General features: G+C 41.3%; 2 protein-coding genes across 3 annotated transcripts; one reads left to right on the forward strand and one right to left on the reverse strand.

Moving 5' to 3' along the window:
• Window positions 1-1,165: 1,165 nt before the first annotated feature.
• Window positions 1,166-11,384, forward strand: gtf2f1 (general transcription factor IIF, polypeptide 1). 2 transcript variants are annotated; one of them, XM_017721967.1, is made up of 14 exons: window positions 1,166-1,251; window positions 1,817-1,885; window positions 3,362-3,408; window positions 3,582-3,654; window positions 4,307-4,500; window positions 4,650-4,820; window positions 5,031-5,239; window positions 5,735-5,891; window positions 6,086-6,144; window positions 6,804-6,941; window positions 7,046-7,119; window positions 7,689-7,827; window positions 8,390-8,522; window positions 9,998-11,384. In XM_017721967.1, exons 2-14 carry the CDS (start codon window positions 1,874-1,876, stop codon window positions 10,200-10,202), a joined length of 1,611 nt encoding a protein of 536 aa, XP_017577456.1. In that variant the 5' UTR covers window positions 1,166-1,251; window positions 1,817-1,873; the 3' UTR covers window positions 10,203-11,384. The 2 variants fall into 2 exon arrangements, with proteins under 2 accessions (XP_017577456.1, XP_037400701.1); XM_037544804.1 differs by having other exon boundaries at window positions 7,046-7,116.
• Window positions 11,385-12,276: 892 nt separating this feature from the next.
• Window positions 12,277-20,518, reverse strand: alkbh7 (alkB homolog 7). Its single transcript, XM_017721968.1, has 4 exons — window positions 20,124-20,518; window positions 17,688-17,861; window positions 16,374-16,498; window positions 12,277-13,003 (listed from the first exon to the last, which is right to left on the reverse strand). Exons 1-4 carry the CDS (start codon window positions 20,418-20,420, stop codon window positions 12,883-12,885), a joined length of 717 nt encoding a protein of 238 aa, XP_017577457.1. The 5' UTR covers window positions 20,421-20,518; the 3' UTR covers window positions 12,277-12,882.
• Window positions 20,519-27,376: the final 6,858 nt, after the last annotated feature.

Here is a 27,376-nt window from a genome sequence, read left to right on the forward strand (position 1 = left end):
GGTGACTTAGGCTATCAAACTATCCTGCCCACAGTTTTATGTAGGAAGCTACCTATAAAGATTTTGACAACGAACACCAATTTTTGAGAAAACTAAATCTAGCCGTGTTGTTTCTGTCCACAGCCGACACTCTGCCAACTGAGCCAACAGCAAAGTAGGAACTGAGCCAGATGAGCTACGAGCTGGGAATGTGTAGACAGACAGGTGATAAAGTACAGAAGCCCCTAAGGTGACATGGTGATTATTTTTTGAAAAGGCATGGAAACAAATTAATATATTGAGGCCATAATTTACTGTATTGATGTTAAACAATTGTAATACTGACGTGACACCATACTGAGGCCACTAATTACTATATTTAGGCCACAATTTACTACATTGAGGCCACAAAATATACAGTGGTCGTGAATTACTATTGAAGCCACAAATTACTATACTGAGGCAAATTACTACATTAAGGCAATTCACTATATCGATGCCACGAATTATAATATTGGGGTTATTTTTATAGTTTTAAATTACTAATTGAGCCCACAAATTACTATACTGAGGCCACAAATTACTATACTGAGGCCACAAATTACTATACTGAGGTCACAAATTACTATATTTTGGGCCTCAAATTACTGTATTGAGGCCACAATCTACTATACTGAAGCCATAATTTACTATATGGAGGCAACAAATTACTATATTGAGGCCACAAATTATTATATTGATGCGACAAATTACTATACTGAGGCCATAATTTACTATATTGAGACAACAAATTTTAATATTGAGGAAGCAAATTACTATACTGGAGCCACAAATCACTATATTTAGGCCAGAGACTTCTGTACTGAGGCCGTCTTTAACTATATTGAGGACACGAGTTATGAGAAACTTAACTCCTCTCCTCAATATACTGTATTAATTCATGACTATTCGTTATTAAAAAAAATAATCACAATGTCACCTTAGTGTAAAGTAATAAAGTAATAAAATACAATAAAATCTCCCTCAGGGTCGTGGGGGGGGGTGCTGGAGTCTATCCCAGCGGTCATCGGGCGGAAGGCAGGACAATACAATAAAATCGACACTGATATATTCAAAATGATTAATGCCAAAGTAATTTAAGTCTTTAATCTTAAAGCTGAAAAATAATTCTTCTTGAATCGTAATGCCGGTCACCGTTGAGAGGCTCCGGGCCACTAGGCGGCACTGCAGCATTGCCAACCCACCGGCAGCCGAGGAAAGAGCGCTAACACGGTTTGTGTTGTGCTGGTTTCTCTCATGTAGTTTAGTTTAGTTTAATTTCATTTAGTTTAGTTTCAAATGGCCGTTTTGTGACTTGCTTTTTTAATATTGTTGTGTTGAACGCCAGCCTCTTGTTTGTTTTTTCTAGAGTAGGTAGCGTCGTTTAGCCGTTTGCTGAGTTAACCTAGCTAACGAGGTTAGCAGGGATTCTCTGTAGATGAGATTATTTTGCTCGGATTCATTTTAAATATGCAATGTATGCTGGTGTCTCGTCTGCTAAGGCTGCCTCTGCCTCGCCTGTGACGACGAAGCTTTATTTAGCTTCTTATCCTCCAGCTTTTTGTTCGAATTTCCCCGTTCCACCTTAAATAGTGCCTGAGGCGCCAGAATGTAACCGCTGCACCATTTAAGGTGGAACGGGGAAAATTAGATCAGAAAGCCAATTCCAGTCTCTTTGGCCCTTCAAAGAGACAACCCTTAGCTGGGGTTTCCGAGCTCGTTAACTGGTGTCCTTCACTGTCATGTCTAATTCGTTTAAGTGAACCACGTGCATGAGTTCCACCTCCTCTTTCCTCAGCTGAAGATTCCAGACTGGACTTTCTGTGAAGTGAAGGACGGCAGGAGGTCTACAGTCATGACTTCGCTGGTAACGTGGAATTTATTTAAGGGGAGCTTCACGGGTCAAGAAAATCATTCAGAGAGGTTTGGTATCAAATACTCTGTCCTAGAGGAACTTACGAGGCAGAATTGTCCACAGTGGTGGCGATAGGAACCAGACGTCTGAAGATCTGAACTACTCTAGAAGCTCCCTCTCAAACAGATATTACATGAAGTGGGTGTTAATACACTGCCTGGTGTCTGATGCACTGTTTTGCGATAGGTTTGTGATAAAGTTTGGGTCTAAAACGTATTTTAATCAATTAAAATATTTTAATTCATTAATAGTGGAGGGATGCATGTGTGTGAATGAGAGGGAGGCAGGTGGAAAGGTGAAGATGCAAGGAGTAGAGGTCGTAAAGGTGGATGACTTCAAATATCTTGGGTCAACCATCCAGAGCAATGGACAGTGTAGAAAAGAGGTGAAGAAGAGGGTGCAGGCAGGATGGAGTGGGTGGAGACGGGTGTCAGGGCTGATGTGTGACAGAAGGATAGCAGCAAGAGTGAAAGGGAAGGTTTACAAGACAGTAGTGCGTCCTGCTATGATGTATGGTTTGGAGACTGTGGCTCTGTCTAAAAGACAGGAGGCTGAGCTGGAGGCGGCGGAGATGAAGATGCTGAGATTTTCGTTGGTAGTGATGAGGCTGGACAAGATTAGAAATGAGCAGATCAGAGGGACAGTGAAGGTGGAGCAGTTTGGAGGTAAAGCCAGAGAGGCCAGGTTGAGATGGTTTGGACATGTGTTGAGGAGGAATAGTGGATATATTGGGCAAAGAATGTTGGAGATGGAGCTGCCGGGTAGAAGGAGAAGAGGTAGACCTCAGAGAAGGTTTATGGATGTAGTGAAGGTGGACATGGAGATGGTTGGTGTGGCAGTGGATAGGGCAAGATGGAGGCAGATGATGTGGCGACCCCAAAAGGGAGCAGCCAAAAGAAGTAGAATAATAGTGGAGGGATGCATTAAGGGTGTTCCGAGTCAAACAAGTAACCCCCTTTTTTCAGATTGCTCATTATTTTACTGTCATCAGCATTACTTTACACAAAATAAGCTCAGGAGACACATGAGGCTTCACAGGTGGGTTTAGAGGGTAAATAACATGTCTGTACTTGTGTTGTCGACATCTGGACCCCTTGTTTCTGTCACCACCACTGTGAAGAAGTCTGAGTTAGTAAGTTTCTCTGCAAATGAAACCCTTCACACCAAACCATTCTGAACCACTGGATTATACAGAAGTTTTGAGAAATTGGTGGAATTCACCTTTAAGGCCTGCAAAAAGCTTTTCGTGTGGTACGATTTTTGTGCGGTTCTTTCAGTTTCTCTCTTGTACGTTGGTACGCTGAGCTGACAGGACTATTATAGTTAACTATTGCTCTGCCTGCCTCTTTATTTAATTAACAGCAGTCACTGACATATTACATTCAGTTTAAACAGGGAATTTAATTTGTCTTCACACTTGTGTTTTAGGGGAACAGTAGCTCCACTGGAACGGAGTACATTGTCAGAGTTCCCAAGTAAGTGTATCCCTAAGACCTCAATCCTGGTATTATAATGCGTCTTACCACAGCTTTCAAGCTGGATGTTGACGGGTAGATGTAAAAGCTCAAAGGCAAACAGAAATCCAATGTAAAGATGACTGAGTTTGTATCCAGTTCAGAGAGACTGTGCCCTCTTTTGTGTCCAACAGGAATACTAGTAAGAGGTACAACATAATGGCTTTCAATGCAGGTGATAAAGTCAACTGTTCCACATGGACACAGGTAAGCAGGCTTGGTTTGAAGTAGGGGTGCCCAGTCCTGGTCCTGGAGATCTACTACTCTGCAGTTTAGCTCCAACCCTAATCTAACACATCTGATACAGTTAATGGAGGCCTTTAGTCTCTTTAGTCTAATGGAGGCCCTCAGTCTCACTCGTTTGTTGGATCTAGAATTTCCAAGATTGGGCACCCCTTGTTTTAAAATGTCCATTTTCGTTGCTTTTACCTTGAGGTATACTTTTTATGTTTAAACAGGTATATGTACCAAAAACAGTGCAAATGAATTTTAACACGACCACGTTCCAACCTCTTTTAATCACAGTTACTGTGCTTATAAAACTATGAATGTAAATGGGGGCAAACAGGTTTAACAAATTTTCACTGGCCACAAGCGTGATTTAGTACCAAAAACAGTCACGTGTTGCTTTGAAAACGAAGATTTATTAAAAACCATTGGGGTGATAGCGATTGCCCCACCCTCCCGAGCTCATCCATCTTTAGGTACTGTTTAACTGTGGCGGTTATTGCCCCTTGGTGTGCCAAAAATGTATTTAATGCCTTATTTTATTTTGGCCCCTTTTTCGCACTGATATTAGCAAAGTTTTTTGTCTGTGTCCATCCACTGTACTTATGCTGTTCTTTTGTGCCGTGATTAGGCACGGATGGAGCGAGACATGAGTAACCGGCGGATGTATGGCGAGGAGGAAACCCCTGAGGCAGGCGCTGGCAGCGAGTTTGGAAAGAAACAGAGAGAGGAGGCGCGTAGGAAGAAGTATGGCATCATCACCAAGGAGTTCAAGGTTGAGGACCAGCCATGGCTCCTGAAAGTCAATGGCAAAGCTGGGAGACGGTACTTATAAAACATTCCTAAGTCTTCTTATTTTCAACTAAAAGTGAATTAATTATTTAAAAACCAACAGAGTAAGTTTTAATGTTTTTTTTTCCCCCAATTTCTATTAAATCCACCAATCTTTACTGACTCTGTGACACGATATTTAGGTTTAAGGGCCTGAAGAAAGGAGGCGTGACAGAGAATGCCTCCTACTACATCTTCACTCAGTGTGCTGATGGAGCTTTTGAGGCTTTTCCTGTGCATGGCTGGTACAACTTCACACCACAGGCTAAACACCGCACCCTCACGGCTGAAGAGGCTGAGGAGGAGTGGGGCAGGTGAGTTCGTCAGGTATACATACACGACTGTTCAGAAGCTTTAAAGCAGTGTTTCTGGGAGTAATGCAACCTGCTGGATGGTAAATGTATACAATGATTGGATGCATGCACTGCTTTCCGACTTGTTTATATTTTTTATTTGTACACTGTTGTGTCTAAAATAATGAGCTACAAATTATTTATGTATAATATGTTTGTGAATGTGTTTAGGAGAAATAAAGTAGTGAACCACTTCAGTATCATGCTCCAGCGGCGTCTAAGGGAGCAAGAGCATGGGGAAGAGGAGGAGGAGGTGGCAGGAGAAAAGGGTGGGAAGAAAAAGAAGAAGAAAGGTGGCAAAGGAGGAGACCTGCGTATCCATGATCTTGAAGATGATCTGGAGATGAGCAGTGATGAGAGTGACAGCAGCGGAGGCGAAGGTGATAAAGAGAGTGGGGGAGGTCCTATTGGTCATAGCATTCTTGGCTAACTAAAGCCCTGTTTGAACTGGATTAGTTTTACCTGGGGTGTTTCTTTAATTTAAGTGATGTAGTGTTGAGACCTAGTATGAATCTGCCTGGCTCTTTCAGTGCAATTTCGGAGGTCATCCAGTGCTGTGGAACCAACACCAAATGCTCTGAGCTGTTGGAGATTCACTGCTGACAAAAATAATGTTGCACAGTTATGAGATTTCACTCTTATTAAAGTGGAGCCCGCAGAACGATTTCTGCTCAGGGGTCGCATCTCCTCGCAAACTGAAGGGAGCCATTACACCTTGTGGTGTAACATTGACCTCCGGGTAATGAACTTTTCGGGGGTGATTGCACATTTTATTCTGAACCATTCGGCCTGTCAAATCCATGCACGCTTATTCAAAATCGTGTCAGAAAGTCCTTATTCATGCTGGTGTCTTTGTTTCATTGTAATCTTGGCAGATGGAGAAGGCAAGTCAAAAAGCAAAAAGGATATAAGTTCAAAGGCCAAGGCTAAAAAGAAGAAGAAGAGGAAGGGCAGTGATCAGGAGGGACTGGAAGACAGCGATGATGGTGACTTTGAAGGTCTGGAAGTGGACTACATGTCAGATGAGAGCAGGTAACAGCACTGAGGATCGTGTGGCAACGGGACACCAGTAACAATAAAATTCTCGATTTGACAATCACTTTTGATTTAACAGTTTGCCTTTGACGTTTTGCTAAATTTATTACAAAAAACTTTAAATATACCCCATTACTACTCGACTTTATGTCTGAACCTACAGGGTCTCATTGATTTTGCTTCTGTTGCAGTTCTGAAGAAGAGGAGCCAGAGAAGGCGAAGCCCAATAAAGGAGACGATGTTCCTAAAGGTCAGGGATTAAAGTGTGAAGTAGATCTTAAATTTAAACATGAACACTTTATGCCTAGTGTACACTACATGATCGCTGCACTGCACACACTACTGATCCCTAAATCCTGCTGTGAAAAATTATGTAAAGTGTTGATCTTGTGCCAGATTGGTCCCCATGCAACTTGCTGTTTTTGCACTAAAAAATGTTTTCTTATTTTTAAACAAGCATTCGTGCCGTTGGTGGAGCTCTGTGGCCTCCCTGTCTGAACAGAGGCTGCTCCTAAACTCTAAACCTTGTCAAATTCTTTATCTGTATGAGGTGCCAGTTGCCGAATACTGAAATTTCACTCACTTATTCAAAGAGAACTTGGTGAAGGACGTATCATCCAAGGATGTGATGGAATCATTTACTATTGTCATATTTCAGGCTTTATAGGGTGACTCACAGCAGCGCACAAACACTGTATTTTAGTGGGGTTTTTCCCACCTGACACTGTAATTCTACTTCAGTTTTAGTAAACAAATTTTACGTAGTGGTGCTTTAAGGGCAGCTTTTTTCCCCTTTGTTTCAACTGATTATCTGTTCATTGACACTTAACAGATTCTCATTAGTCACATGCACATCCCGTGCACTCGACATTATGCTACTTGTGAAGAAAAAGCTCTTTTCCTGTTTAGGGATCGATGAGGCATCAGAGAGTGAAGAGGAGAGTGAGGAAGAGAACAAGAATGAAGAAGAAGGCAAAGAGGAAGAGGAGGAGGAGGAAGGAAAGAAGACACCGGTACAGACAGAGAAAAAGAAAAAGAAAGAGAAAGGTGCTGAACACTCTTGCTTCTTTTGTTAGACAGTTTTTGCTTTAGAGTGTATTGTCGCTGTTGTAAAAAACCTTTGGGTGACTGTGTGCTGTTGTTATTGTTAGAGAGCAGCGGAGAGTCCGACAGCTCAGAGGACAGCGACATCGAGGGAGAGACAGCCTCTGCACTTTTCATGGCAGTAATGTAGTACCTGTCTTGTTGGTTATGCTTGATTATGCATCTTCTTGCATTAACAACAGCATCAATCCTGTTGGATAAGCGTTACACTAGTCTTTTAAGATTGTCCATTCTTCCACAAACTGGGTGCAAATTTGGTCTGTTTCTGTATTTCGCCTGCTATTCCAAATAGAGAACTGGCATTGAGGTTTGGTGATTTTGCTGGTCAGTCATCATTGTTCTCATTGTTCCATTATGCTTGTTGAACCAGTCGCATACAGACACTCTTTAGTTTTCACCCTGGAACCTGAGATTGTCAGTGTTTTATTCTGCTTGAAACACAGTTATTGGAAGAGTGGACTAAAATGGCGAAGACAGTTGTAATGCTTACTTGACAGGATCAGCGTTGTCTTCTGGCACTTGGATGCTTAACCAAGTATCACAACCAAGAAATGATGCATGCAACTTTTTAGTTCAGGGAGATTACTTAAATGTAGAAAATATAGAAGGCATGAAAGATGACAAGAAAAACAATGAAGAAAAAAAAAGACAAACAGGAGGAGTGACTGTTTCCATTTTCTCCACGTGCAGAAGAAGCGTACCCCTCCTAAGCGTGGAGGTCGAGGGTCCGCTGGAAGTTCCAGAACAGGAAGCCGTCCAGGAACGCCCTCAATTGACAATGCAGCAACCTCCAACACATTGCGTGCTGCTGCCAGCAAACTGGAACAAGGTACACTATGGATGCCCTTTATGGATGCCCCCCTGTGACGTGCTGATATTTTATAATACAGTGCAAGACAGAAGCTCTGGCAAGGCTTCAGACTCAGGGCCCCTCCACATTCCTGCTGTCCAAGGCAGTCTAGGGGTATGATTCTGGCTTCGGGTGCGAGAGGTCCTAAGTTTAAAAAAAAAAAAAACTTTCCCGTCTCCCTGTCTTGGTCAAAAACAGGAAAAAAGATGGGCCAAAAGAAAAGGTACCCACTCCTACACTGTGGTCAGCTGTTAGTAAGTAGTAGAGAGAAACTGGGCTAAAAGCATAAGGTCAAGCTAATACATTTCAAGAGAAAGACAATATACAAATCCGCACGGGGTGGTAGGTAAGGGATTTACCCAAAATAAAAAATAGAACCGATAAGAGAACTTGCATTGACATAATGCTAACAATACCCCTCCATACTGCTTTCAAAATAATTTGATCATGGTATGATTCCTTGTTGCATTCATGTTCTTCTCACTCCGTTCATTCTTTTTCTGGGTCCACTCTTCTCCTCTGTGGTGTTGTGATGCCTCAGGTAAGCGGCAGGCTGCCACATCCAGTTCAGACACTCCAGCTGCCAAAAGGCTGAAGATGGAGCCCAGCTCTCAGAGCCCCTCAGGGAAGAGCACCCCTCAGCCAGCATCTGGCAAATCTACACCTAGCTCCAGGTGGGTCTGGGTGACAAAAATGATTATTGTTGTTATTATTATTATTATTATGATCATTACTATTATCAGTGTGCACTGATAATGGTATCCACACTGTTGTTTTTGAGTTGTTTGTTAGTATGTATTGTGTTATGTTTGTACTGTTATTCACTGCTATTCTGTGCTGCACCATATTTTATTGTTATTGTTCACGTAACACATCTGTTAATATGATGTTGAACTGTTTTTTTTTTTTGTTTGTTGTTGTTTTTGTTTTTCTTAATCAGATGTTTTTTCATACCAGTAAAGCGAGTTTATGCTGCATGTCTCAAGTGGCAAAAAAAAAAATTTAAGCAGACTCTTTAGTGTCTTTATGTATGATATAACTAAACACAGGAGATATACTGTATTGCCAAAAGTTTTCAGTCACCCATCCAAATCATTGAATTCAGGTGTTCCAATCACTTCCTTGGCCACAGGTGTATAAAGCCGAGCCCCTAGGCCTGCAGTCTGCTTCTACAGACATTAGTGAAAGAATGGGTCGCTCTCAGGAGCTCAGTGAGTTCCAGCGTGGTACCGTGATCGGACGCCACCTGTGCAGCAAGTCCAGTCGTGAAATTTCCTCACTACTAAATATTCCACAGTCAACTGTCAGTGGGATTATAACAAAGTGGAAGCGATTGGGAACGACAGCAACTCAGCCACATAAAATGACAGGGCGGGGTCAGCGGATGCTGAGGGGCATAGTGCACAGAGGTCATCAACTTTCTACAAAGTCAATCACTACAGATCTCCAGACTTCAGATCAGCTCAAGAACAGCATAGAGAGTTTCATGGAATGGGTTTCCATGGCCGAGCAGCTGCATCCAAGCCTTACATCACCAAGCGCAATGCAAAGTGTGGAATGCAGTGGTGTAAAGCGCCGCCACTGGACTCTAGAGCAGTGGAGACGTGTTCTCTGGAGTGACCAATAACACTTCTCCGTTTGGCAATTCGATGGATGACCCCTCAAATGCGCTTCTGGAAGAAAATTCCCATAAACACACTCCTAAACCTTGTGGAAAGCCTTCCCAGAAGAGCTGACGCTGTTATAGCTGCAAAGGGTGGACCAACATCATATTAAACCCTATGGATTAAGAATGTACTGTCACTCAATTTCATATGCGTGTGAAGGCAGACGACCGAATACTTTTGCCAATGTAGTGTATTTGTTGGTACTATTAACAGTAAATTGTCATAGTTTACATCCGCTTTTAAAATAATGACCTCCTTTTAATGACCTTTTTTTGTTTGTTTTTTCTTTTTACCTCAAATAGCTGTGTGAACACTTTTTAAGGAAGAAAATATAAGACTGAGTTGGAGAATTGAGATCCCAAATGCCCACACAATTTTTTCTTATTTCTGATTTTTTTTTAAATCAGTTACTACTAATTCCAAAAGCAACTGAAAGTAGCATCTTTCCTCCATTTGACCCTCCTTGTCTCTCTTTGTTTTAGTGATGTGCAGCTGACGGAGGATGCAGTGCGGCGGTACCTGATCAGGAAGCCCATGACCACCAAAGACCTGCTGAAGAAGTTCCAGACCAAGCGCACCGGCCTTAGCAGCGAGCAGACAGTCAACGTGCTTGCCCAAATCCTCAAGAAACTCAACCCAGAGAGAAAGAACATCAATGACAAGATGCATTTCTACCTCACAGAGTAAAACAGGCACCCTGATCAAGGCCAGTGTGTCCTCACCCAGCATCCATCCAGCAAACATCAAGATGCTAATGTTAGCAGTAGGCCTTAACCCCATGAAAGTATTTTACTAGCTTAGCCAGATAACTTAAGTCTGTCCAATAAGAAGTTATGAGACATTCCTATTGGACTGATTTGACTTTAAATTGTCCAGCTTTTTGCGGGAATACTTTGTAAAATACACCCCACAGCACACTGTTCTCCATGGTGACAGCTGACTTTATACCATTCCCGAATAACCAATAAACCACGCCTGAATCAGGGAGAACGTTCTACTGCAGAACAGTGTGAATGGGTGGAGAGCATCATAGAACATTGTGAATAGGTGGGGAAAATTCTAGAACACGGTGAATGGGGAGAATAATTTACATCATAATGAGTGGAGGTAGAACATTCTAGAACAGTGTGAATTGGTGGGGAACATTCTAGAACAGAGTGAATGGGAAAGCCTGCTGTAGAGGCAGCAGTCTCACACAGATGTGACCATTCAAACCGGTGTTTCGGAGAACACGGTTTCATTCATTTCTGGGATTGTTCTGGGAATGTTCTTCCCCTGTTCACACTGGTCTGTTTGGATTATCAGGTTTTATTCAGACCTGCCAGCATTAAAATGTTGTTTGTTGGGGAATGATGGGACCGTATCCTACGGGCTTTATTTTGTTTCAGTTAGGGAGGGAACCCGTCTACAGACTTCACAACAATAACATGAGTATGACACACCAACCATACACCTGGTTCTATTGCTGTTTGTTGGGGAATGCTGGATCTGTGTGCTTCTCAGCCATTCTTGGAAACTGCACGTTTAAAATTACTTACCTGGGCTTGATGATTAGTTGACGAGTTGGTTGTGTCTTAGAAGAAGAGAAAGCACAAATGTGCGCAGTGATTGAATGAACATGTACAAGAGAGGAAAAGATGAGTTTTTGATTACCATTTTCCACTGAGTATTGAGGTGTTTCTGAGCCACGTCTTTAGTGTGTGAGGTGTTTTGACTTCCTGTAGAGTGTTCAGATGGACTGACTGAGCACAGCCAGGCTACAGGATTAAACCGTCTGTTATTTTATTGATTTAAGATTGACTTTTAGTTCAATAAGTGATGTTTTCCATACACCGTTACAAAATTGTAATAAAGTATGTTTTGTGTTTATCTTTGATGGCATATTTAACTGGAGAGTCAAATGTCAGATACGCATGTATGTTTTGGATTTTAAACCACAATTTAATATACAATATATATATCCAAAAGTATGTGGACACCTGGCCATCATCTATGCAAGACTTTTAGACAACCCATTTTAAACCCAAGGGCATTAATATCTAAAATGTATTGGTATGCTGTAGTATTCCCGTTATCCTTTACTGGAGCTAAGGGCCCAAACCCTGACAAACTGTCCCAGACCCATTATCCCTCCTCCACCAATAGTGGCCATATAGTGGAAGTTCTGGAGTTTACCAGTGCAGTCTGAACATTTAACCAGGCTACTTGCCACCACGTCACATTTTGGTTTTGTAGCTACAGTGGAAAATCAAAGAATGGTGTGAGATTGTCCTGATTTTTCTTAGGGAAAAATGCTTCTACTTCCAAAATTCCTTCCTCAAAAAGCTGCTGTCCTTTTAGTATGACGTGGGGTGGGGCATCACTAGACCAATACAAAGATCAGCTGTATGTGCAAGGACACTTTCTGTCATATTTATTTGTACAATCGACCGTCAAGCAGTATGACTGGTTCGTTTTCACCTGCAGGATTTAAAGGGCCCATATCATATTTTCCCCTGAGGTCTATGTATAACATTTGATAAAACTGAAAAATGACATGTCCTGCTTGGTTGCCCTGTATTGTGCCTCATTCTAAAGCAGTGTGGGCTGAAACACTGCTTGTAGCTGTAGTGGGTACCACTTTAAAGTAAGACTACCCTTATAAAGGGTTTATGAAAGGTTTAAAATGAGCTTGTTGATGGTTATTAGTTGGGTCATAAACACTTTAAAAAGCATCAATAAGGAGTTATAACACATTAATAAAAAAGGCAAACATGAACCGTTTTATATGATAAATACGAACATATTAAGCTGACAGGTTTAATGCTGACTGATAAAGACGACAAATTAAGATCAGTAAATATCATTCTGAGCTTTAAACTATAAATGAATGAGGGTTCACCTTTATGCAAACAACAGGTCACTTTGGCCTTTTTATTTAAAGAAGCCTTTTATCCTCCGTTATCTGCAATTTTGAGTGGGTACAGATAGTCAATAACAGCATACTGCACACACCACAACTGCCAAGGTTGTTCTAAAGTGTTCTAACAGCGCCCACTGGTGGTAGAAGCAGTATTAAGAGTAAATGTTTTGAAGTATAGTTATGTTTGATAACCAATTTCTATTAAGGTGCCATGTGTTGCACCCAAGCAAGTACAAGATTTTTATACTTTGTCCACCACTGAAGATCACGCCTCACACATCCACGTCTTTGCAAGTCACATTGTATCAAAGTGTTTTTGTAGTACTCTGAGTACGAACTTACGGCACAGTCTTGAAAAAGGGGCCTATAATAATGACAAAACTTTTAAATATAAGCCAGAGAAAGTGGGATCCACCTAATGCCTCCCAAACCAGTGTTGCTCCTTAAAGTCCTCCACCTGAATATCTAAACAGGAAGGTTCCTGCAAATAACAGAGATACGACGATGGCGAGGGACCCTCTGTCCTGAGAAAAAAGAATAGTCATCCTTCAGGATCTCATGTGTGAATTTAAAGCGTGCTTCATCCCTGTAAAGGTGAGAAGGACAACATTTAGAATATATAAGCAACATTTAAAATAAATTCAGAGCTGGAACTACTTTTGACGTAAAGCAGTGGCAAATTTATTTGTATTTATAAAGCGACTGGCCATTTGCCATAGTGTGTATGTATGTACATTACCTTACATATACACTGCTCAAAAAAATAAAGGGAACACTCCAATAACACATCCTAGATCTGAATGAATGAAATATTCTCATTGAATACTTTGTTCTGTACAAAGTTGAATGTGCTGACAACAAATTCACACAAAAATCATCAATGGAAATCAAATGTATTAACTAATGGAGGCCTGGATTTGGAGTCACACACAAAATTAAAGTGGAAAAACACACGACAGGCTGATCCAACTTTGATGTAATGTCCTTAAAACAAGTCAAAATGAGGCTCAGTATTGTGTGTGGCTTCCACGTGCCTGTATGACCTCCCTACAATGCCTGGACATGCTCCTGATGAGGTGGCGGATGGTCTCCTGAGGGATCTCCTCCCAGACCTGGACTAAAGCATCTGCCAACTCCTGGACAGTCTGTGGTGCAACATGGCGTTGGTGGATGGAGTGAGACATGATGTCCCAGATGTGCTCAATCGGATTCAGGTCTGGGGAACGGGCGGGCCAGTCCATAGCTTCAATGCCTTCATCTGCTGCTGGGTTGTTGCCCTCCTACGGCCTCCTCCATGTCTCCTGGTGTACTGGCCTGTCTCCTGGTATACTGGCCTGTCTCCTGGTAGTGCCTCCAGCCTCTGGACACTACGCTGACGGACACAGCAAACCTTCTTGCCACAGCTTGCATTGATGTGCCATCCTGGATGAGCTGCACTACCTGAGCCACTTGTGTGGGTTGTAGAGTCCGTCTCATGCTACCACGAGTGTGAAAGCACCACCAACACTCAAAAGTGACCAAAACATCAGCCAGAAAGCAGAAAGGTACTGAGAAGTGGTCTGTGGTCCCACCTGCAGAACCACTCCTTTATTGAGTGTGTCTTGCTAATTGCCAATAATTTCCACCTGTTGTCTGTTCCATTTACACAACAGCTGTGAAACTGATTGTCAGTGTTGCTTCCTAAGTGGACAGTTTGATTTCACAGAAGTTTGATTTACTTGGAGTTATATTGTGTTGTTTAAGTGTTCCCTTTATTTTTTTGAGCAGTATATACAATGCTCGCCAAAAGTATTGACACCCCTGCAATTCTGTCAGATAATGCTCAATTTCTCCCAGAAAATGATTGCAATCACAAATGCTTTGATATTAAAATGTTCATTTAATTAGTCTTCAATGGAAAACCTCAAAAAGCCAAATTGGATATAATTCCACACCAAACATAAAAAAGGGGGTGGACAAAAGTATTGGCACCCTTTGAAAAATCATGTGATGCTTCTCTAATTTGTGTAATTAACAGCACCTGTTACTTACCTGTGGCACATAACAGGTGGTGGCAACAACTAAATCACACGTGCAGCCAGTTAAAATGGATTAAAGCTGGCTCAACCTCTGTCCTGTGTCCTTGTGTGTACCACATTGAGCATGGAGAAAAGAAAGAAGACCAAAGAACTGTCTGAGGACTTGAGAAGCAAAATTGTGAGGAAGCATGGACAATCTCAAGGCTACAAGTCCATCTCCAAAGACCTGAATGTTCCTGTGTCTACCGTGCGCAGTGTCATCAAGAAGTTTAAAGCCCATGGCACTGTGGCTAACCTCCCTAGATGTGGACGGGAAAGAAAAGTTGACGAGAGATTTCAACGAAAGATTGTGCGGATGGTGGATAAAGAACCTCGACTAACATCCAAACAAGTTCAAGCTGCCCTGCAGTCCGAGGGTACAACAGTGTCAACCCGTACTATCCGTCGGCGTCTGAATGAAAAGGGACTCTATGGTAGGATACCCAGGAAGACCCCACTTCTGACCCAGAGACATAAAAAAGCCAGGCTGGAGTTTGCCAAAACTTACCTGAGAAAGCCAAAAACATTTTGGAAGAATGTTCTCTGGTCAGATGAGACAAAAGTAGAGCTTTTTGGGAAAAGGCATCAACATAGAGTTTACAGGAAAAAAAACAAGGCCTTCAAAGAAAAGAACACGGTCCCTACAGTCAAACACGGCTGAGGTTCCCTGATGTTTTGGGGTTGCTTTGCTGCCTCTGGCACTGGACTGCTTGACCGTGTGCATGGCATTATGAAGTCTGAAGACTACCAACAAATTTTGCAGCATAATGTAGGGCCCAGTGTGAGAAAGCTGGGTCTCCCTCAGAGGTCATGGGTCTTCCAGCAGGACAATGACCCAAAACACACTTCAAAAAGCACTAGAAAATGGTTTGAGAGAAAGCACTGGAGACTTCTAAAGTGGCCAGCAATGAGTCCAGACCTGAATCCCATAGAACACCTGTGGAGAGATCTCAAAATGGCAGTTTGGAGAAGGCACCCTTCAAATCTCAGGGACCTGGAGCAGTTTGCCAAAGAAGAATGGTCTAAAATTCCAGCAGGGCATTGTAAGAAACTCATTGACGGTTACCGGAAGCGGTTGTTCGCAGTTATTTTGTTTAAAGGTTGTGCTACCAAGTATTAGGCTGAGGGTGTCAATACTTTTGTCCGGCCCATTTTTGGAGTTTTGTGTAAAATAATAATTGATTTGACTTTTTTTTCCATTCTCTTTTGTGTTTTTTCATTGCAAGCAAAATAAATGAAGATATTAATACCAAAGCATTTGTGATTGCAATCATTTTCAGGAAGAAATTGAGTATTATCTGACAGAATTGCAGGGGTGTCAATACTTTTGGCCAGCACTATATATATATATATATATATATAAAAAATCACAATTGAGCTGTAGTATTTGAGAGAGTCAGTTATCGCAAATAACATCACAGCCAGGATCGAGTCACAGAACCTCGAGTGTTTTGTTGCTTTAATACAGCAGTTTTACAACTGCAAAGTTAAAGCAAATGAAAGCAAAGAAGCCCTGAACACCGTAGCAAACGTGCTTGAATACTGCCAACCCCTTCCACCAGAAAAAAAGCAGAAACCTTTTGTGTTAGCCTCTTTAATTCTAAGTGATAAAGTGTTGCTGGAAAAATGGTCGTTTGAAAAAGAAACTGTCATTGTTTTTGGTATATAAACCCACACAAATATTGCAAGGAATATTAAAAGAAAGTATAAAAATTTTGGCCTTTTAAGAGATTCAAGTCTGAACTGCTTGTTAGTTCCAGCGAAAAAGAAGAAGCAAACCTCAGACGCCAGACACATCTCGGCTGATCAGCTGTGTTTTGGGTAAGGAGGAACACTCTTTTTTTTTTTTTTTAACCAAAAAACACTTTACATAATGCCCTGTCTGTTCATTTTTTTTACCTCAGGATGTAAAGAGAACGGCGACTTAACAGCAAATCCACCCAATCCACTGGGCTCTCCTCTCGGACCAACCGCATGACACTGTCAGACAACAGGCTGAGCCCAGCAATGGTGCTTCCACAGAACTGCAGAGACAATAAAGAGGTAAAGATGGTTCTTCAAGGGTTCTTTAGTAAAGAAAATGATTCTATATAGACCCCTGAACACACAAAGAACCCTTGGCATGATCTTTTTCTTAATCACAACCACACCGTTAAAAAGAAAGGCTCTACAATGGTTCTTGGCATGAATCTAGTTTTATCTCTTACACTGTGGAGGAGTGTGAGGTTGTTTAAACATCCAAAAAAAAACGGGTTTTTACACATGCACTTTTGCAAAATAGGTTCTTTGGAGGACCGTCTACTGTAAGGCGCTTCTATGGCACCACTTAAAAAAAAAAACATTTTTGTCATCTTTAATTTTAAGAGTGTAAATGACTACTAAAATCTACGAAGATTATTCCTAACAAAACATTTGTAAACACTAATTAAAGCACTAATGATGTCACTTTTGATACCGAAGCTCTGGAATGAAGCGACCCACTTTACTTTGAAGCCATGCGTCGACGGCTTTCCCACAAAAAACACACAACATCCAAAGTGTGGTTCGGCACACAGTCACACAACAGCTTTGGGAACTGATTTAACAGAAGCGAACCAGTGCAGGTTGCACTAATTTTAAGCCAATGCTGATCACTTAAATCCTGATTTATATGTTGTATATGAAGCCCAGAACACTATGAAAAAATGAGTAGAAAGCTAGGAAAACGTAAATAAGTCAATAAGATTATGCATGAGTTTATCAGATTTGCTATAAAGCCAGCTGTAAACTATCATAAGCCTCTAAGATGATATCATTTTGATTCAGCTAACACACCCCAGTGTCATCTTTATGTCAATAATTACCTGCAGTAGCTTGGAAACCTGTGACATGCTTTCAAAAATAAAGACTTGGATTCTTATCCTGAATCATCCCCCACAGTAGATGCATAGCTGCTGTTCGTGCTTTTCACCACCAGGTGTCAGTAATGTGCACTGTTGTTAAAAGCCTTTGGAAAGCTTTGTTTGTCATTACCAATAAGGACAAATAAGTAAATGTTTTCCTTATTTGTACTTTCTTCTCAATGAAATTCATCTTCTTGTTTTCATGATATTATTTGCATACATTTAGTTTTTTTTTTCTTTCTTTCTTCTAATATGTTATATTTCATTTAAGCTTGCAGGACTGGGCAAATCACGTCTGGCCAACAAAAGTAGTTGGAATGGAAAGCCATACCTTTACACTGTCCACATGAGGTTTGATGTAGCCAGCCTTGTCGAGGTCCAAGACATGCACAGGCCCCAGCAGAGGACTTCCTTCTGGAAAAGCAACGGCTCTAACACGGCCCAACAATGCAGCGCATGCACTCCCCCACTGCAGCCGCTCCGTCTCCCTGTAACCATGAATGGCCTGGGCGAAGAGATCAAGCAAAGGTGAAAATGACTAATGATGCAGAATATATTATTATAACATTCTAATTCTACAATAATGTTCATAGATTAAGCCTAAGCCTAGAGTGAACTGGGTGGTTTAATGTAAAATACCATGGGCATTGCAAACTTTTTTTTTTTTTTTTACAAAGTCTCTTAAGTTAAGTGAGTTTAATTCACAGAAACCGACCAATAATAGCTCAAAACCAACAGCTGTTTTTAGAACCCAGAGCTATAACTTCAGATTATAATGCTGTCTAATAATTATGAAATGATAACCTATGGCCTACTGTTTAATAAAATGGTTAGTCTTGGAATCTTCTTGGAATACTCTTTCGACAGCAGAAGCTCCACACTCTTCATGAAACTTTCCAGGTCTAGATTTGAGTGCTTTTACTTTACATTCCATAGCTGTGATCTATTCTCAATATAGCCCCAACATGTTGGTTTTTTTTTTTACTTCTAAAACCCCAAATTCACGTTTATTTTACTAATTACTATTATTACTTTAGAAACACATTACATGTTTGTTTAAAAAAAAAAAGGACAGATATGGACCATTTAGCCTAAAACCTGCAGCATCCTCCAAGGACAGAGTAGATTTACAGCTGCACTTCCTCCATTTGTCCACCAGGTGTCTCTGATGTGGAACTGTTTTAAAAGCTCCAATACAATTTATGGGCCCTTATCATTTTTGATGTAGCATGTAAATATAAACGTTTAAATATTAATTGTATAAAATGTACCGTTCCGTACTGTACCTGTCCATATACAGAAACTAAGCTGCAAAATTATTATTATTTTTTTTTTAACTTTCTTTTTTGATGTCATGAAATGCACGATTCCATATAGCTTCCTATTGTAAGGAGTGTTTCCATAATCTAGGCCAGCCAATCATAACAGAGCTTATTTGTATATTCAGTCTTAATGACACAGCAGCAAAACCAGCCTGTTTAATTCTGAGAGATAAGAAGAGGTCGGAAACGGATGTTTAATAAGGAATTATGCCTGGTTTTGATACATAAACCCAGATGAACCTCATAGGTGGGCTGTAGGATAAACGAATAACCATCAGGAAAATGTAGAATATGGGCCCTTTAAGGGAAAGCATGCTTGTGTCTTCACTAGCATTCAGTGTGCCGTAAAAACTAAAGAAAAACGAAGTTTATTCAGGTGTTCTTATTTTTAATATTTCATTATTTTCATTTCTATCTCCGTGATCTTGATCTTTGGAAACTGTATAATTGCTCACCTAGATGACAATCGGTTATTTATCCTCTATTCACTCTTCATCATGATGGATTTATTATTATATTAATGTTAATATAAAATGTTATAATCAAATAGTTTTGAAAATGTATAAAAATGGCCAATTTATTTAATGTATTTTAGTATTTTGTAGTATTTTTAGCATCTGTTTCTCTGATACTCTGTTACCCCCTTTTGTTCTTCAGTGGTCAGGACCCTCAGGAGCCCTCACATAGCAGGTACTATTTGGGTGGTGGATCATTCTCAGCACTGCAGTTACACTGACATGGTGGTGGTGTGTTAGTGTGTGTTGTGCTGGCACGAGTGGATCAGACACAGCGGTGTTGCACCTGTGTAAACACCATCAGTGTCACTGCTGGACTGAGAATAGTCCAACCAAAAATATCCAGCCAACAGCTGACTAGAGGACGACAAACACAAACTGTGCAGCAGCAGATGAGCTGTCGTCCCTGACTTTACATCTACAAGGTGGACCGACAAGGTAGGAGTGTCTAACAGGGTGGAGTATGAGTGCACACGGTGTTTAAAAACTGTGTGTCCCATCTACTCGTACCAGCACAACACACACTAATTTGTACATCACTCTGTTGTCGGTGTCTTGCTTATATTATGAACTTGAGGCGAACTCCAGCAGCACTGCTGTGTCTGATCTACTCAGACCAGTGCAACACACACCAACACGTCAGTGTCACTGCAGCGCTGAGAATGACCCACCACCCAAATAGTACCTGCTCTGTGAGGGTCCATGGGGGTCCACGGGGGTCCTGACCACTGAAGAACAAGAACAGGGGAACAAAGTATCAGAGAAACAGATGGACTACAGTCTGTAACTGTAGAACTTCAAAGTGACCCTATACAGTAAGTGGAGCTGATAGAGTGGACAGTGAGCGTAGAAACAAGGAGGAGGCTGTAATGCTCAGGCTGATCAGCGTCATCAGTAACGTAAGTCCAGTTTGTGAATGCTGGTACGTACGTCATCCCAGTGGTCGAACTCATATCTCTTCTTCTTCAGTCCTGGCTCTAGCTCTTTGAGAAGAGCATTCTCCTCTTCCTCTGTGATGAAGTTTTCTCTCACCTCGACGTGTCCCCGCACTGTCTGTAAAACAGGCGCAGAGGACGCACACAGCCAGCTCTGCTCTCCTTTAACCGCCTTAATATCGCTCACATCACTGCGTACAGGCGGACTGTCCGACACAGATCTGAGCCAAACTACCGGACCGAGCCGCGTTTTCCCCTCAAACTGTCTCAGCACTCTGATAACTAGCCTCATGCTTCCGTACACTGACAGAAAAGCTCACTTATTCTAGTAAAAATCTGCTATTTAACACGACCTCTTCCCTGTCCTGTAACCCGTGAAGCCATATTGGAATTTGCTAGGGACTGTGGGTAATGTAGTCCTTATTTACTTGGCGTCTCCGCAAGGCGCCGCCTGCTGTGCTGGAGCGCGAGTGTTTCTTCGGTAATCAAGAGTATTAAAGGGGAACTCCACCGACTTTTCCAGAATTCCGGAGTTTCCAGAAATCGTTCGTTGTAGAGAAACAGACTCAGGTTTGTTTACAGTGGTGGTGATAGAAACAGTCACAGCCGTTTTATTTACTGTCCAAATCCACCGGCGAACCTACACGTCTCTTCTAGGTGACTATTTTGTCTCACAACGCCTTGCATGTACCCCTCGGCCACGAATGGATTCAAGTAAATGGCTTAACAAGACATTTTAGGCCAAAACGTTCTCACAAAACTGTCGTGAAACAATGTCTCTGACACCAGGTAGGGTATTTATAACCATTTCATGTGAGGGAGCTTTTGGAGGCGGACGTCTGGTTCCCGTCACCACCACTACGAAACGATTCTGAAGTTTCTCTAGAGCGGAGGGTTTCACGCCGGACCACTCGGAATGACTTTTATATCTCAACGGTTATGTTTTGTAGAAATTTTGAAAAATTGGTGAAGTTCCTCTTAAATAGGAAGCCTGTCCACATTTGTTGCAATAACAGTGTCTGCTCTTCTGGAGAAACTTTACACTAGATGTTGGAACGTTGCTGTGAGGATTTGATTGCATTCAGCCACAAGAGATGTAGTGAGGTACTGATGCTGGATGATCGGTTCTGGATCACTCCGGCTCACCACAGAGATAGAGCTCCATCCAGAGAACCCAGTTCCACTGCTCCACAGGCCCCAGTGTTCCAGGGCTGTATGTCCCTCTAGTCCGCAATCGGTATTTGGTCATGCTGATCTTAGACTCATCAACATAGACCAGCATGCATTTCTTGCAGGTCCAAGCTGGTTAATACTGGTTTATCCTGGCGTGGTGATGGTTCAGCTGGTTACCCAGCATCCCAGCACCCAGAACACAATATAAGCCGATGTTGCCGGCATCCATGCTGTCCTATGCTGGTGCTTCTAGCAGGGATGTATTGTACCAGGCTGTCCCATTAAACTCGTTTCTTTTTTTTGGTTCCTGCTAGTACTGTGGTTTGGCGTCTACTGATGGCTGGATTTTTACAATGTAATGGTTTAATATGTGACCTCTGATTGATTCTTAATGCATTTAATGGGTTTCTAATGGAATTTACCAGAATTCTATAGGAAACTAGTGGCCTCTTGTTGTTACCATTAAGCCAGCTCCCATTAGAAAGCAAAACCATTAGGCTTTATACTAAATGTTGCTGTACATGAATAGGTTAATACACATTTAGCACTCATTCTTTAGCCTAGACACAACATTTACCCTTGCTACAGGTTGATTTTAGGATGCAGATGTTTTTAAAGTTAAGAAAAAAATCTGCTGCAGCCAGAAATCAACAGTTTAATCCATTTATAGGTAAACTAGGCCATTATAGTATCCAGCCAGAGTGCAACACAAATACACACTGCCCTTGTTTATAATGACTTTAAAAAAATACACTAAAACAATTTTTTCTGTCTCTTCACATCACATTTCATTCTCCGTCTTTCACCCTGAGTACTGACCAAAGCTGAATAGGCCTTGTCTGTTACTCCCTATGGCTACCGTCAGAGGGCGCTGTTGACTCAATCATCATCAGCATGGAAAAGAACACAATGTATTCATATTGAAGCACTTCTTGTGAGCTGGTCCATTATAAAGGAGTTGAGTGTCCACGGAAAACTGTAAAGCCAATTATTTTTGCCTGCTGTCCTAACATTTGTTTGAAAGATTTAGGTCCTAAAATATTGTTTAATCTCTACAGTAACATTTCGATTGTTTCATGTCTGATGATTATTTTTATTATAATAGCAGACCCATATGGAAATCTTATACATGGCCTTATATGCACATATATCATAAAGAGCCAGGCAAATGTTTTAAAATATACATGCACGTATATTGCCCACAACCCAGAAGGAGAAGCTGCTTTAAAAAATGTGTGTGTGTGTGTGTGTGTGTGTGTGTGTGTGTGTGTGTGTGTGTGTGTGAAGCAAATATTAGGCATATTTGCATAATATATCTTTCATACATATATGTGTTATTTGTGCTTGAAAACACCCAATACAGTCATAATTGTTACTATGTTAACTGCCTGCTTTTAAACATTAAATTATTTAAATGTGTCAGGAAAAAAAACTTTCATTAACTTCATGTTTACATGATTTTATTGCATATCTTACAATGTGCATTTTTTAGAGTTTAACACAGAGAATATGCACACACATAAAATACTTATGTTAGATAACATGACTCTGGAGCAGTGGAAACATATTCTGTGGAGTGATGAATCACACTGTCAGTCTGATGGATGAGTCTGTGTTTGGCGAATACCAGGAGAACATTACCTGCCTGACTGCACTATGGCAGCTGTAAAGTTTGGTGGAGGAGGGATAATGTTATGGGAGTGTTTTTCAGGAGTTGGACTATAACCCTTAGTTGCAGTGAAGAGAAACCTTAATGCTTCTGCAGAACCAAGACACTTTAGACAATTCTATGCTTCCAACTTTGTGGGAACCGTTTGGGGAAGAACCTTTTCTGTTCCAGCATGACTGAGCCCCAGTGCACAAAGCACGGTCCATAAAGTCATGGCTGGATTAGTTTGATGTGGAAGAACTTGACTGGCCTTCACAGAGCCCTGACCTCCACCCCACCCAACACCTTTGAGATGAACTAGAATGGAGATTGTGAGCCAGACCCTTCACTTCACAAATGCTTGTCTGGATGAATGGGCAACATTTCCCACAGACATTCTCCATATCTTGTAGAAAGCTTCCCAGAAGAGTGGAAGTGGAAGAGCTGAAGGTTTTCGTTTTACATAGCAATGCGTCTGTGTACTAGACGTGAGCGGTCAAGGGAACAGCTTAGTAAATTTAAGTAGAACACACCAACCAAACGCCTAATGGTAGTTGCTGGGTTTCTGTACTCTGGCCTCAAAGAACCCAAATTCACAAATTTTCTTGAAAAAGAAATTATGTTCTGATCCACTCAGACCAGCGCAACACACACTAACCCACCACCACCACATCAGTCTTACTGCAGTGCTGAGAATGATCCGTAACCCAAGTAGTACCTGCTCTGTGAGGGTCCATGGGGGTCCTGACCACTGAAGAACAGGGTAAAAGGGAGTAACAAAGTATCAGAGAAACAGATGGACTACAGTCTGTAACTGTAGAACTACAAAGTTCAGCTATACAGTAAGCAGAGCTCATAAAATGGACAATTAGCATAGAAACAAGGAGGTGGTCATAATGTTGTACACTCCTGCGCACTGAAATGACATCATATGACAGTAAGTCTAGTATTAAACACTGTTATATACCAAAATCAGCTACTCAGACTATAGTCTAAAACTGCCAGAGCCTCTAAACTTCTGCTTCTGATGATGTTGCTTTATGAGTAATGTTGCCAGCCTTATGATAGCTTGCATATAGCAGGGAGTGTATTTCGGCTCTTTGTATCACAGAGGTTAAACGCATCGGCTCTAGAACGCTTCTTTGTTCACCACAGGGCATGAAGTGGTGCTTTCAAGTCAAATGGACATCAAAATGAGCCTTTTCTTCATTGTCCCATAGCTCTTCATCAAAAGGTAAACTTTTGCTCCATCCTTAAAATGTCTTCAGAGTTTTTATTACATCAACGTGCACCAACAGGCAGGGCTCGCTCAAAAACATCCACAACGGCCTTCACAATGCCGATTGGATGATGACATCTTCAATTCGGTGGTCATGACAACCGCCAAGCTATGTTGCTTTCTGCTTGTGCATGACCTATGATGTAGAAGCCAAAAGACAAGAAAAAATACTGCCTCTTTAATGTTCTGAGTTCCCCCCAAAACAAACGACCGCTGAAGTAGACTACTGTTGTCACAGTGTCAGAAAGTGCATTGAGTCAGTTCGAGTGACTGACAGGTGATTCACGACAGGACGCTTAGCAGCAAATACACACGCACACAAGCACATACTCCACATTGACTGTTTTTCCTCATCAATTAGGCCAACTGGCTGTAATGACTGTAATCACCCTTAATTGTAATGGTCAGACAGGGCTGTTTATAGCAGTAAGAGGGCATTAGGCAGTCTGTAACTCAGAGAGATTTACAGCCACTGTGAGCCTGAGTGCTGACACAGTACAAGGCACTAGCAAGAGTGCTATATATCTACCCTACACTCTATAGCTCTGTGGGTGGAAGATAGGGCTGACAGAAGGAAAGACAAGATACGGCCTGGGTTTTTTACTATATAAGGAAAATAACTTGGCGTGTACTGTCTACATGTGTGCCAATGTGGTGAAAATATGTATATGCCTTTCATGATTGATCATTATTGATTCTATGTATTAGAACTTTTAAAATTGATTTATCAACCGTTAAAGTCACTAGATAATCTGTAACGTCCGTAATGAACAATGGTAATTAGCCATCAGAACTGTTGATGATGGAAAAAATTGCACCTTGATGTTGTTTATGAAAAAAAAATAGTTCTCTATAATGATCTGTAAAGTTTGTTTGACCCACTCAGTCATTTTGACAGAATGCAGTACACTACAGGAAGCATAGGGGGTGATGTGGCTTTTGTTGTTTCACATAAAGAAGTGCTCTATAATGTTTGTAGGATCTGTATATTTATTTTGACAGACTGTAATACACTACAGGAAGTGTAGGGGGCAATATGGCTTCTACTGTTTCATTTAAAAAGCTCTATAATGTTCATATGATCCACACAGTCACTCTGACAGATTGTAATACACTACAGGAAGCGTAGGGGGCGATACGGCTTCTAATGTTTCATTAAAAAGTGCTCTATAATGTTCATTTCATCCATACAGTCATTCTGACTACCGATGCACTGATATGAGAATTCTGGGTCAATGCCGGTATTTGATCTTTTATATGTACATATCTAGCAGTGCATATTTTACATGTACATATATTTATATCTTGAGCAACCAAAACTGCCTGCTTTAAGGCCCACCATAAATTTGACGCACTGTCACGCACCATCCAAAAATCCGAAACTTTTGCTTTTATGAAGGTCAATGTGCAACGTCGACACACCCCAGCACTCTGTGAGCATTATACCATTACTACATTGAATTAAAGCCATAATGAGACCACAGAAAACCACAGTACTTCACATGTAAATTCACACAGAGAAAAGCAGCCAGTTTTATAGATAAACAGACAAATGCTAACAGTAAGATATTTCAGCTAACGTTAATATCATAGCCTTTTTCAGCTCGAAAACAGCCAGTACGTGAGGCAGTAAACTGATGCCATGTAAGTTTGCAAAGTGATTTTGAATGTTTTATGTTTTATTTCAATTTGTTCGAGTAGAGTGTAATTATTAACTTAAACCTAGCTTTTATCAGCTCTCACTGCCAGCATTCTGTAGCAGCGCTCTGCTACGTGATGCTACTTGGCACAGCGCATCCGGTGTACGGTGGACTTAATTCTAAATTGTTGTGTATCCTCCGCACGGTTAAACTGAAAATACTCACAGCACTCACATCATATGTCCAAAATGTCCGGGATAAGGCTAATGGAGGTCCATTTTTTAATCTGTGACCATCCAACAAATAACAACAACTGGGTTTGGTGTAACGTGGCTCAAGATGTTCAAGCAGCTGTTGACACCCAACATCCTCCACAACAGAGAGAGGCTGATCATCCAGTGCGATACGTTCCATCACCTTTGCTGTAATAGCTGTAGCTTTTGGACTGTTTTCATCAAAATGTTTTGATTTATGAAGGAGCTGTTCAAACGGCTGAGTAGCTGCAGGTTTTTTGCTTGTGTGCACGATGGGAGACATTTTAGCTGCACTGTCTTAACGTCACCTAAAAAATAACAGTGTTTATTCGGAATACAATAAACGCATGATCAAATATCAGTTTGAAATATTGGCCACATATAAGCATTGGCCCGATGTTGATGATCTTTGAAACAGCAGTCATCAGCCGGTACCTCATCATGCATCCCTTAATCTGACAGATTGTAATATACTACGGGAATGTAGGGGGCGATGTGGTTTCTGCTGTTACACTGCACTATAGAAAAAGAAATTGCTTGTTGCACGGACAGAGCTTGAGGGCTGTATGACTCCAGAAATGTATTTCTGGGATAGACTCCCAGTCCTACCAGACTTGGAATGATGGTGGTGTCAAAGAGAGAGGAATAGAAGAAGGCAGTACAGTCAATTAATTGAGTGATAGTTGTTAGTTGATGGACTGTTTGAGTCACATAATAATCATTACTTGAGTAGTCCTACTTAAAGGTTAGATGGGGCATCTTTTTACACACACACACACACACACACGCACACACACACACACACACACACGCAGTTCACTGCCGGGTTGTTTTTCGTTCTCCTCTCCCTGTGGAGGCCTACTCTCAGTGGATTTGATTGACAGCAGCTGCTCTGAGGAACACAGGAAATCACTAGAGCTCCAAGACTGAGCATGTTAGTCATGTGACTGTGTACCACTGTATTGATTGTAATACAAGTAAAGCCCTATGTATGATTTCACACCCATACTGAGTCTCTGATGGAGGAGACTGGACAGTTTTTCAACCTAACCCGTATTTGCGGCATCTGTAGCGTATTTTCCTCTACTTAATGTGCAAAAGTCAGAGACCACCCCTGCATATATTTAACTACTGCTCAAAACAGCCAGTTAGTACAACATACTGTATATATGCTTTTTTCAGTGTTAGGAAGGAAGCAAAACAAATACAGTATGTTAAAAAAATACACAGCCTCAACAACTACATGTAACATTT

Source organism: Pygocentrus nattereri, chromosome 14, assembly GCF_015220715.1.
Source record: "Pygocentrus nattereri isolate fPygNat1 chromosome 14, fPygNat1.pri, whole genome shotgun sequence".
Classification (NCBI taxonomy): Eukaryota; Metazoa; Chordata; class Actinopteri; order Characiformes; family Serrasalmidae; genus Pygocentrus; species Pygocentrus nattereri.